The sequence below is a fragment of the Lampetra fluviatilis genome, chromosome 9 (genome assembly GCF_964198595.1).
Source record: "Lampetra fluviatilis chromosome 9, kcLamFluv1.1, whole genome shotgun sequence".
Taxonomy (NCBI): Eukaryota; Metazoa; Chordata; class Hyperoartia; order Petromyzontiformes; family Petromyzontidae; genus Lampetra; species Lampetra fluviatilis.
The window spans coordinates 4,875,565-4,888,301 of record NC_136283.1 but is presented as its reverse complement, the minus strand read 5'-3'; the positions used below and the strand labels follow the sequence as shown (position 1 = coordinate 4,888,301).

Sequence of the window (12,737 nt, the reverse complement as noted above, 5' to 3'; positions counted from 1 at the left end):
TAATTGTACAGCAGTTTTTTTTTGTAATACAGAACTTGTCTTTGATAGTCATTTTGAAATGTGGCACATTTGAGTCATGACATAGCCACACAAAGCCTATTATCACGCGTTATTGTCCTCGCGCCTTTAACATCCACTTGAAAGCAACGCACCTGGATAATAACAGAATCCAGACCATTAAACCTATGAAAACTGGCTTGGTGGTATTTTCGCTAACCACTAGGATATCCAGCCTAATGGTTAGTATAGCTGGATAATTTTACAGCGAGGCAATTATCCTGTAGACAGCAAGGTGCAAGTCACAGCCCGCTTGTCATTATAGCAATTGCGGTGTTGAGGAGGAGTGGCATCGCTCGCTAGAATTAAGCCCGTATAACACATCGCAGTATCACCGTGAGGAATGACATTGGAACAGCGTTATGGAAATGGGATGCCTTGTAATTTTACGACACCCAAGTAGGAGACATGCCTATGCCCTTTGAGAGTTCAGATAAGGTTAAGGGGTAGGTAGGCAGGTTTGTTGAAGCAAAGTTCAGCTCACGGTCACCGAACCTTTACTGGGGCTCAGCCAGGGTGTGCGAGCATGTTGTTTGTGACGGTGGCCTCGTGCAAACCGGGAGAGGTATTAATATTTGAGAGGCTAGTACACGATTCAATAGATGCTCTCTCCGCCTTGTACATTCTCCGAAATGAATGGTTAGGTTTTCCATTGTCCCGTCACACTTAAGTGGCCCGTTGCAAGTTTGACCAGTAGGGCTCTTTGCACGACAACATTCCCTCGTTATTCACGGCGCGCGAGGGATATGTTCCGGAGATGCTGGTGAATAGCAAATTTCGCGGACAATGATATTGGCCCACGGATAGCGGATCGCCAAAATCACGGACAGCAAGGTCGTGAATAACGTGTGAATACTGTCCTGTTGCCGACTCGTGTGCAAATTGTCTTCAGCATTTTGAGCGGCCTGCAGCCGTGTCTTTTATTCGGGCGTCGGTGCGTTCAGCGCAAACGAAGACATGGCGCGGGCAGAGCAGCAATGGCATTGCGTGTCTTAACGTCGTTGATGCAAGCGGTGGGTTTAGCTGATCGATTGCATGGAGATGGAACCCTGAAAACCATTCAGAGTACAAGAGCCTCCATCTCTTAACTTCGAGACCTTGCATTGCAAGTGTTTTTTTTGTGTGTTTTTTTTAAAGAGCCCAGAGCTGTCAAAAAAAATTATTGTTTTGAAAACAGGCACATGGTCTCTTTGGCATGTTATGGAAATATTAATATTTTAGTTAAGGCCACCACCAGCTGTAATGGCACAAATTATAGCATTCAGCTACACTTAGACTAGTGTGGACTGTAAAAGAAATACATTCCCATTTGGTTGTTTTTGGAAAATCTCTTGTTCATTTTGAATGTATTTCCTTTCACTTGTATATTATAATAGCCTATAGTTTCATGAGAGGTAATTTACTGTGCACTATGTCCATCACAGCAATATCACCATAATGTAAATATTGTCTTTACTTGATCACTTTTAATGCCTGCAGTAAATTAATACATAAGCGTACACAAAATGAAAACGAAACTCCCGAGCCGTAGTTAATGCATCGTCATGATCGCAAACAAACCCATCTGCCGGCAGACCAGCCACTGCTTTGCACCCAGCACCGTGGCCGCACTGCATTGATGGCGCACGCGTCTTTAACCCCCCCCCCTCTCAGATTGTTACGCAGGAAGAAAGTCGGCGGGGCGTGGGGTGGGGGCAGCAGGCGGGGAGGAGGCCAAGTAGTCAACAAATCCACATGAACAGAAATAGCACATAATCATTATTCTGTGTGATCCCTCGGAACGTGCCAACAAAGCCATCAGCGGTGCTGCACGGGGATGGCCTAATTAAAAAACGTGGGGCCTCTCTCTCTCGCATGCAATGAGCAGCGCGCACACACCACGCACGCACCCCGGGCGGCAGCTCGCAGCGACTCGCCGTTCCTGCTGGCTCCGGAATGGCTCCTGTCAGCCAGGACCCCCCCCCCGCCCCGCCCCCCAGGTTTAGTAGAGAAGCTGGCATTATGTAGTATTAGCTGCCGGCGCAGCGTGGGCCCACACGGCCGCATTAGAAATGATTAGTTCCTAGGTCGGCAGAAAGGCGGGGGATTACAGGGAAGCAGTGTGGCGGGCCCGAGCAGGTTAGAGGCAAACACGGGGGCAAGATTGGGAAAAATCCTCTCCTGAAAATCCTTACATTTCAGCGGCAGAACCTCCACGTGTTGGCTGAATTAAAAACAAATCCTGCGTTATCCTGCATTGTATGCTTCAGGTTTAATGAGGAGATTTGAAGGCAATGGTGCAAAAGCTTTTGAAAAAATTCCTGCACTTAACCCTGGCCTGTGGCCCATGTTTCTGCTAGGCTCTAACATGAAAAAGTCGACTGCTCTGCACCGTTATTTTGGTCATTACAGGCTGAAAGGGGGATTGACAAGAACAACAGCTACGTCTTAAGCGCAAACTTACCCAGTTAAATCGCTATTACATGACAAGTTGTAGCATTATGAGATCAAATATTTTCACCCGAAAAACATAAACATGATCATTTAACAATTAAAATAAATCGTTGCTGACATAGTATGAGATGGTATGCGCAAGGCAAGTGCAATACGCAGAAATTAATATAGATTTTTGTTTAACTATGATGTATGTTGAACTTCTTTCGTGCCGTGCGTAGCCAACCATGCGAGCCAAATGACATGGGTGTATGTAAGGTGTTGGTTTTTCTGTGAAATTAGTTCAGCGTCGCGCACTTAACGTGTCACTCCGATTCCGCTGGGATCACGCTGTGGTTGTGAATGTGTGAGACTGCCACACGCTTCTCTTTAACATCCACTGCCGCCTTTGTTTTTTTCAGGTTACCAGAGTTTAAGGAGGAGAGCAAGAGCTTCATTGTCACAAACATGAAAAAGGTATTTGAAAGCAGTTACTTAATTTCCATTATTTCTCGCATTTTTTTTGTTATTTCCAGCTCTCAAAGAATCATTTGCTGGTGGTTTTCATTTGCGACGCATATTAAAAAAAAACCCATTCAGAGGGTGCGTCACAGACTTGTTGAATAACGATGAGACAATACTCGACCGTGTTTAATCCACGTTAGCATTTGGAGAGGATTTTCCTCTGCCGCTTTAGTGGATTTCCCCGCACAAGTGTTGCGGTGGTTGAATTTCCTTCGAAACCCCGTTGCACATGGAGTAGCAGATGCACACACCCCCCGTGTCATTTTCACTTCCTGGCAGCCCGTAGTTTTCTCTTCACTGCGATGCTGACTCTTGCACGAATTCCTTGCGCTGGGTTCATGACTGGGCCATGCCTCTCCTCCTCATAATACCTTCCCATACACGTGCTCTTAACTTGAAACGTGCTTTGCTCTTCCCTGTATTCATTACTGCAAGGACTGCGCAGTAATGCCAAGAGGGTGGAAACGTATGGGACGCATTTCTTCACGGTTATCTGATTGTCATCCAATAAAAACCAGAAAGCCAGCTCATGACCTCAAACATTAATTGACATGATCGAAATTTGAGAAATGTTGGACTTGGATTCTTTTAATGCCCACTTATTAATTACAAATTGAGTTAATCAAGTTTGAAAAGTGAAGTCCAATTTTACAAATGACACACGTATTACGAGACAGAAACAAGCAGTAAATTAGTTTTAATTTATTTTCTCCATGTAATAAAATAGAGCCTTTGATTAAAGCAAAAAAAGAATACAAATATGCCAATAAACTCAACATGTGTGCTCTACTCCCTCGACTCTGGGATTACAGCAATAATCTTCAGACTAAAGTCTCAACACCGACGCCAAAACCAGTGACAACGTGCTCGTTACTCAATATTCACACTACGAAGTTTGGTACTCAAATTAAATGCAGAAACCTGGACTTTAATGTGATATTTAATTGAAATCCAGCTCGGCAAAGTCCAGAATAGCTTCAGTCAGTGGAATGTAGCACTCTGAAGTTTGTCACTAGGGGTCACTCTAAGGCAGAGTGGATGAGTGTTTTTTTTTCCCAGCAAAGAGGGCTTTTGGCTCCTATTGGACTGGTCAATCATCAGCATAGCGTGTTGCTCTAAAATCGTAGCCAAGACCTAAGGTTGTCATTTAGCTCGCACAGATCCACACAGGTGGTGTGTGCAGGATGTTGACACGGGGGCTCTGCATCAGCTCGTGGTAAAGGGTTTTCCTGTCCTTTCCGCATTCACGTTTGTGGCCATCCCTGTTGGTCCCTAATGGCACAGAGGGGGGTTATGCGCGGGGACCGGCTAGCCACGTGGCTGCGGTGCTGGTGTCGTTGGTGGCGTGCCCCCCCCCCCCCCCCCCCCATTGCCACAGAGTGCTGTTTGGCGTTTATAGCAACGCCAGTGTTGGTGCCAGCCTTTGGAGTTTTGTTCTAATGCTCTGCGGTCCCAGGTAGCTGTCAGATTACTCCGCAGTGACGTGCCTGCCGTCGTTGGAAAATGGGACGCAAGCCCACACCGTCCATGGTAGTCATTTGCTTAATCAAATGTCACTCGGTTTAGAAAAACAGATCATCCTTGGGGTTTTTTTTTCTTTTTGCAGAATACCTTGGGCTAATGTAGTCGAAGATTGTGTATTTGTTTTGTTAAACTGTCCTTGTTTACATGAATGTTTAATTGAAGTACGTGGTATGGAAGTATTATGAACACTGTTTATTTTATGGAGTTCTAAAAGTAGGCATACAGTTTTACTTGGGATTATTACTAGTACAGCATACATATGAGAAGCACTAAACTAAAGAAAGTAAAACCCACTTCATTGTATGGCTCTCATTTAGTCCTATATTCATGTATTAATCAAGTAACAAAATTGAGTTTAATTTTGGTAAGGAATTCCATGGTACTATATACCTAAAAGAAGATATGCAAGTCTCCAATTTGCATATCTCAAACCGTGGCTTGACATCTTACATTGTCCCTTGTTTATTTCACAACCCGTGAAATGCTTTTCTTTTCAATGCCAGTGGGCCATTTTTTTTTTCTCGTTAGCGTTGTAACATTTCTATTACAAAAAGTTTTTTTTCCGTTTTTCACAATTAAGTTTACAAATGATTGTCAGATGCTCTGACTCTACATTTGGCGCAGTGTAGTGACCGTCTCTAATGTCGCTGCTCTGTTAACTTCAATGCATTTCCAGCCACACACCTCGGCAGGACAAATTAATATGTATTGCCCAAGATGTCTCATCAAAGGTCATGCGTAGGGGATTTCTTTCTAACGGCTCATAACCAGGCAACCATCGCCAGGCCAACACACTTTAAAAGAGAGATCACAATTTCTGTACTACACGTATATCTTCGTGAATGTATGTGTCTAGAACTTCTTTCGCGCCGTACGCAGCCAACCGTACTAATCGAAACCAGCCCCTGTGGTGAAGGGATGTGGGCTTGTCTACTGGATACACCCTTGCTGGCTGTTCATGTCGGCGTTAGTATGCATGTGCGTATACAGCCACTGAATCGTGCCACTTGATCCTTTTGGTTGAGAATCTCATGCAGTAAGGTATGCGAATAAAAAACAAAGGGTGTGTTCTTAGTGGTTAGGCACACTTGGCGGGGGCGAATGACATTGAGTCAGTCAAGGAGTCGAAGAGGTGTTGCCTGGGCATAACCCACGGGTTGATCTAAGGATAAGCGCCGTCAAATGTCACGAGGAGCCCGAGACGCACCAATGACTAAATCAGAGCTGTCGGGCGGCGCGCATTGACGCGCACGCACGTGCTGGGGTGCCGCCCTCTTTAATCGAGAATTAATGGGAATTATCGCATTAGCTCTCGCGCAAAATGTGTAGGATTAGGCAGCCCGATGTCATTTTCTGAAGCGACCACGGTCTGGCCGTATTCGTAGTTGGCCGCAGTCAAACGCGTGCCGCCCTCTTTAGGGGGTCACAGTGTGGGAAGGAAATGTATTTCGAGGGGTTGTTTGTGTGGCAGTGTGCTTGCTGCTGCTACTGCTGCTGATGGTAGCTTGCTTCTTGCGTTGAGAACGCTGCATCAGAATAATCAGAATATTTATTTGTACCGGAGGAAGCCGATGAGGTGTAAAGCTCTTTTTCGCAGATGTCCAGTCGTGTTACAACAAGAAACAATACGACGACACGGTATGAGTGCAAGGTATAGGGAAGGAAAGCAAATCACAAAAAACAATAATGTGATGTTGCACCATAGAAAATTCAATACATTAAAATATTACACCAGAACTTGTTGATAAATAAACAGACAGTTGCTGTTAATCTGATCAAATGCGTTATGGATACGGTGACATTGGGTAAAATGTACAATACAGCCCTCGTACATCTTTGTATTCACCTTAAGGAGCATCGCCAACTATTGCACAGAATGGACCGCTGTACCGTTAGTGAGCACGCGCAATGCAGACTCGTAGCGGCAGCCTGTCCGTGCCAATAGTCACTGCCCGCTGGCACCTCGGAGGGCTGTAGGCCATCTCGTCGCTAACTAACTATGAACTCCCTTTTTTATTTTAGCAGGTAAAGCCCACTGAGCTGTTGAGCACTTTTTTCAGAAGCGACCGGTCCACAAATGATAGTTCAACGAAGTGACTTATCACATGGAGATTTACAGCAGCTTGAATACTCTAAATGCACGTTTCTGAATGTGGGAGAGAAAAACGAGAGGACCCGGAGAAAAAGCCACTCGACCACAGGGAGAGAGACGTGCAAACTTCAAATGTACAGCATGCGTCAGGTTCGGGAACGAACCCACGACCTCTTGTATACCAGGCGATGTAGTTAACATCTCACAAACTGTGGCGCCCTTGGTGTATGTTGGCCGTGACTGTACCCGGAACCGGTCCCGGCTCTGTGGCGGTGGTGGCAGCGGCGTCTGTTGAACAGCCACGTGGACCGCTCGCATTAACTGTGCGCTGTAACCCAACACACTTCCCACCCCTCTGCTTTCTCTCTCTCTCGAGGCTTACACTGTGTTGTGGAAAAATAAACGTGTTCAGGTAAGAGGTTGTCCCGAAGCTCCGTCCGTAAAAGCGTTCGAATTACATTAATGTGGAGCCGTTTAACAGCTTTCCATTCGGCACGAATGCCCCCGTTTAATTACGTAAAGTGTTTTCGTTTACTGAACTAAATGAGCATGCTTAAGGAACATAAACAGCATGGTGCAATAATAGAACACTACTGGGGTTTTTTTTGCTGGAAAGAGGCTTTTTTCCAAATTGAGGTGGATGTTGTGGTCTGCCTGAAAGGACATTTGCATGCTGTGGGGGGCAGTGTGAGGGGACTAGACAAAAAATAAGACTTTGTGAGGCTCGCGCAGTCTTCGTCAGTGTTGTCAATAGGTGGGTTAGACTCTTAGTTCCTTTCCAAAGTAATCGGAGTTACGCGAGGCGATGTGATGCGTCTTGCCCTCGTGTGCAAGGTATCATCCGAGATGTTTTGTGTCAGGGCATGACCCAATTGCGTCATTTGTTGGCTTTATTATTATGTATGACAATAAATAATAAATATCCTTTTGTCAATGTTGCTTCTGGATGAAAGCCACCCCTATTGGTTATGGAAGTTGTTTTGCAATACTTCACCATGCTGGTCAGTGCACGTGAATAACAGGGTTTCCCCTGGACTGGTTTAGATGCCACTTGCCGCACACAGGTCAGGGGTTAAAGTTCAGTGCGCTGAGTGACTGCATCGCCACATCCACAGAAAAAAAACAGGCAGGCTGATGATTTGCTGCAACTTAAAAAAAAACTACGAACATTTTAAATGTCGCTGTTAAAAGTTAGCATCGTTATGCGCTGGGCACTTAATACTGCGGTTATAATTTTTGGGGGAAATGAAGTGGGTTAGTGTTAGTACTTTTAATATTTTAACTTTTAAGATTTAGCCACAGTTTTTGTTCAAACAAGCAAACACCTTTAGGTATACAGTATCCCCAAACACAAAATAATTTTTGCAATACGGAAATATAGAATATACAACATTTATATTCCCTTATTTTTGTCTGGAGTGGGATTAACCCTGCCACGGGGCACGTACAGCTGCCCGGGCTATTTTCTCGGTCTGATCGCTTAGTAATCTTCCTGTTACAGTATTTGGTGCACACACTTACAGCTGATGAATAGGCCTCAGCTCCAATCAATCATCAGTGTCTCACCCCCCCCCCCACCCCAGCTTGTGACTGCGTTTGTGTCTTGGCAGCCGGCTGGATGCCCTTGGGGGGGGTGATGTGTGGCGACTGGGATGGGTGTGTGAGTAAATAAAATTAGCGTTAAAATATTATTGCGACATTTGAACGTGAATTACCAGGCGCCGCGGTGGCGAGATGCTAACTCCCTCGACTGGTATGCAGGAGGTCGTCGGTTCAATCCCGACCCTGATACCTGTATATTTCGAGTTTGCATGTTCTCCACGTGATCGTGTGGATTTTTTATCCGGGTCCTCCGGTTTTTCCCTGCACGTTGAGAAACATGCGTTTTAGAATATTTGGCTGCTATGGATTTCCACATGATAAGCCACTTCGTTGAGCTATAATTTGTGACCAGGTTGCTTCTGAAAAAGAGCCATATAGCTCAGTGGGCCTTCCCTGGTAAAATAAAATAAATATGAAAAAATTAAAATTATGTGTTCTCAGCGCAGCACTCCCCCGCATGGCATTTATAACCATGTGTGTTTGGACACTTTATAAATATACAATTTTGTATTGTAATGTTTCGTTTTAGTAAATATACATTTTAAAAAAATGTACAACCACTATTCATCATTAATAATAAGCAGTATTTGATTTTTTTTATGAATTAAAATGATTGTGGTATTCCTCCCTGGTGAGTAGTTTATGACTAAGAAGACATTTTGTGATTAACTGCTCGCTTTGACTAACACGTGTGCGCTGTCACAGTCATCCTGTGTTCCTGGTCAGATTTCCAAAAGTTAACTGCAGTGCAGTCAAACCTTAAAGTACATTTGAAAAAAACATTCATACGTATGGATTATGTAACGCTTTTCAACATGTTGCCGATGGGAAGCTGTGAGTGTGAAAGGCTCTTGTCCTTTTTTTTGTAGTTTATGCCACAAAGTTTTTGCCACCCCTTTGATCAGTTTGGCCAGTTTTAAATAGCTTAAGTCTCTACTAGCAACGTTATACCAAAACTTGTTCACATTGGACCATCTTTACAAGAGTTACAGTGCTCCGCCACATCCAGTATTAGACGGACGATTGGAGCTAATGCATAAACACCTTCAACTTCAGTTGGAAAGCGTTACAAATATTTAGCTCATAAGCTGCAGTGGATTTACGACGGGCATCGTAAGGTGAGCCCTCACCCTGCTCTGCCTGAAATGCAGCTCAAGATGCGCGCGGGAGGCATGGTCGACCAGAAGTGGAAGAAGCAGAAACGGTCTCCTCGCGCGTCGCGCCATGCAGCCGCGGCCGGTACCGCGGGGAAGGTGAGCGGCGGGGGAGGAGGAGGCGCCGGTGGCAGCGCCAGCAGCAACAGCAGTCGGCTGCCATCCGGGCAACCCTGCGTCGATTCCAGGGCTCGCGAGCAAGCGCAGGGCTCGCTAAGCGACGCTGGATTGCCGTCTCCGAGCGAACAGCCAGCCTGTGACTCGTTGAGCGAGCTCACCGCAGACCACACGTCGTCTCAAGAGTCCGGTACGTGGGCAGCCACCCATCACGAAGAGCCGGAAACACCGGGGCTCGCTTAGTTTTGCATTGTGCTCTGTGGCAGGGTTTTCTGTCGGCGTTTACGGATCGTTTCTGTTCAAATCAGAATATTAATTATACCGGAGGAATCTGATGAGCTGCACAGCTCTTTTTCACAGATGTTCAGTAGTTTCACAGATGTCCAAATACTAGTCAAGTCATTAGACGCTGCATGTGCCTGATTGTAAACACGATGAGAGCGGTGATGTAATTTAAAGTTTTAATCGGCAAAATTTATGACGTGGGGCTTGTTTAGTAATCATCAGGCACATGCAACGTGTCATGGCTTTATCTTAATATTTTTTACCCGTCATTTTTATTTCAACAGAGATGATTGGCCAATTTTTAGGATCTTCCATCCCTTAGCGTATTTTTTTAATTCATAATCTCTCAAAAAAATGTATCTCCTGTTTCCTCCTTTTATAATTTTCATAATACATGTCGGGGTATAAAAATAAAGTGACTTTTAAGATTTAAAGAAAAAGTGGTAATTTCTATTTACTAATTAGCGAAAGGTTAACGTGTTGGTGTGGTTTTACTTCGTGCAGCTTCAAAGCAAACTCTTGTGCGCCCACTTGCCGTCTCGCTCCTGCTCCTGCCTTCCCGCCGTGTGCCCGTTCCAATCCCTCTCGCTAATTCTACTTTTCGTCCTCCGCAGTGGGGGCCGGGTTACCCCGCTGCCCGTCCGACCCGTCGCTGGCGTACAGCGAGCAGGCGTCCTCGCCGGACACCCCGCTGTCCGAGGACCCCGCGAGCTTGGCGATGGACAGCGGGAGGGGCGGCAGCGAGGAGGTGTCGCGAGATGACCCGCCGCCGTCGCCGCGCCGCGGCCTCGGTGACGTGCTGGTCAGCGACAGGTGCCTGCTCAACTCCGCCGCCGCGGACGATGACCGCCGCCTTCAGAACCACGCGGGGGCACGTGAGATCGGCGAGGAGGAGGGGCGCGGGCAGCAGCACGAGCAGCAGCACGAGCACGAGCAGCAGCAAGAGGCCGACATGCTCGAGCAAGACAGAACCTCGGTAGATGTGAGTCTTGGTCTCCTGTCATGCAACAGAAGTAGCGGGAACAATATGTCGTCTAATGAGCCCACATCGCCATCATTAGATGGCAAGTACAGCGATGGATTTTTGAATCTGTGCGGAGCTTTGAGAGTTGTCCCCGGACATTCCAGTTTCTTCCCACCAGCCCAATGTGTATTTCGCATGACCGCTCTCCTGCAGGTGGTGTCCGAGCAATGCCCCGACGACGCAGCCGAAACCTCGGGAGGGGGGAAGGGTCACTTCCTGTCTCGGGAAACGATTCCCGAGGACTCGGAGGGCCAGGAGTCGCCGTGCGAGCCGCCCCTGCGCGAGGGTCGCGACCTCGACTACGTGAACCCACGCGGGGTTCGCTTCACCAACTTCTCACAGAGCGCCCCCAGCAAGGAGAACCACGCCGGTGCGATGGATGTTCTGCGCGGGCCGTTCAGTTAGTGGCCACGGGGATAAAAGAGTCGATTTTAATCAATGAAACGCCAACTTGTTCCATGCCAACATTTACCAAAGCAACATTAAATTAGACCGTGGAGACATTGTACGTGTTAACTAGTCATGCTCCCGTTACAACCTCTCTAAGGTCGCATTTGAACTTGTGCGGCATTGTATCTGATCATGATCAATGGCTGCTTGCTCATTGTGCCAGCCTCTTGTGCAGAAACTGCACTTTATAAAAAAAACATTTTGCTTGGTTGTAATGTTTTCATTTGCTTGGAAGTGGCTGTATATGGGATTTGGTCCTTGTATATAGTTAATGTACAGTGTTATGGAATGCTATTAGCATGAATAACGCTATCGAAAATTAAAGTATTAATCAATTTATATGTTATCTAAATCCAACCACTTCTCAGTACGCTTTACATAAGTGGCGGACAATGTTAGGGAAGAAGGTGAAATGGGAAGGGGTGGGGGATGCTGGTGTGGGACACACAGGGGCGGTGGGGGTGAGCAGAACTGCGGCACAGCTAGGGGTCAATGAGGCCAAGTGCAGGGGGGGGCGGACGTAGCAACCAGAGCCTGCTGAGTCCTGGAAGGGCAGGACCCATCACCAAAGAGTCCCAAAGACAGTCAGAGCAGCACCAAAGAGTACCAGGGCAATCCCCAGGGCAGCCAGTGTCCATCGCCAGCGTGTCTTTGGGGCAGCCAGGGCAGCACTCTTAAGTCACATGGCAGCCTTGGGAAGTCGAGGCCCCCCCATCACCTGTGACCTCTAGTGACAGCCAGAGCAGCAGCCGCAGCAACAGCAGCACACACACTCACACTACCGTCAACTCATCGAGGAGTCTTGTTCCTCCCCCTACCCTACCCCTCTCTCCGTGGGCGATCGCGACGCAGGCGGCACGACGGTGCTGCTGCCCTACGGCCTGCCCTGCGTCCGCGAGCTATTCCGCTTCCTGGTGTCGCTCACCAACCTATACGACCGCCACAACTCGGACGTCATGGTGCACATGGGGCTGCAGCTGCTCACCGTGGCCATGGAGACGGCGCACGAGAGCGTGGCGCACTACGCCTCGCTGCTGGCACTGGTGCAGGACGACCTGTGCCGCCACCTCATCCAGGTGGGTGGCTAGGAGATGTTAACTACCTCGCCTGGTATACAGGAGGTCATGGGTTCGATCCCGACCCTGACGCCTGCTGTCTAATTGGAGTCTGCGTGTCTCTCTCCCCGTGGTCGTGTGGACTTTTCTCCGAGTCCTTCGATTTTTCCCTCCCACAATTAGAAACGTGCGTTTAGAGTACTTAAGCTGCTGTAAATTTCCACGTGATAAGCCACTTCATCATTTGTGGCCAGGTCACTTATTGAGAAAGAACTATATAGCTCAGTGGGCCTTACCTGGTCAAATACAAATAGGTGAGAGCTGGGCACATGCGGACCGACATGTGCGCCAAGTGCAAGGGGGGTCCTCTTGAAGCCCCTGGTTACTCTTATGCGTGGAAACCAGGTGGAGAGCTGGCGGAGAGTATATTTACGTAGTTC

The 12,737-nt window shown here is 47.2% G+C and overlaps 1 protein-coding gene across 5 annotated transcripts in view; it reads left to right on the top strand.

Moving 5' to 3' along the window:
- Positions 1 to 12,737, top strand: part of GBF1 (golgi brefeldin A resistant guanine nucleotide exchange factor 1) — a 167,906-nt gene that overhangs the window by 89,417 nt on the left and 65,752 nt on the right. For 3 of the 5 annotated variants that reach the window (XM_078859624.1, XM_078859625.1, XM_078859623.1), the window contains exons 8-13: positions 2,892 to 2,946; positions 6,987 to 7,022; positions 9,364 to 9,673; positions 10,383 to 10,750; positions 10,946 to 11,162; positions 12,095 to 12,318. In XM_078859624.1, the coding sequence (XP_078715750.1) occupies positions 2,892 to 2,946; positions 6,987 to 7,022; positions 9,364 to 9,673; positions 10,383 to 10,750; positions 10,946 to 11,162; positions 12,095 to 12,318 (1,210 nt within the window). The remainder of the gene's footprint in view (positions 1 to 2,891; positions 2,947 to 6,986; positions 7,023 to 9,363; positions 9,674 to 10,382; positions 10,751 to 10,945; positions 11,163 to 12,094; positions 12,319 to 12,737) is intronic. The other 2 variants (XM_078859627.1, XM_078859626.1) reach the window with 1 other exon arrangement.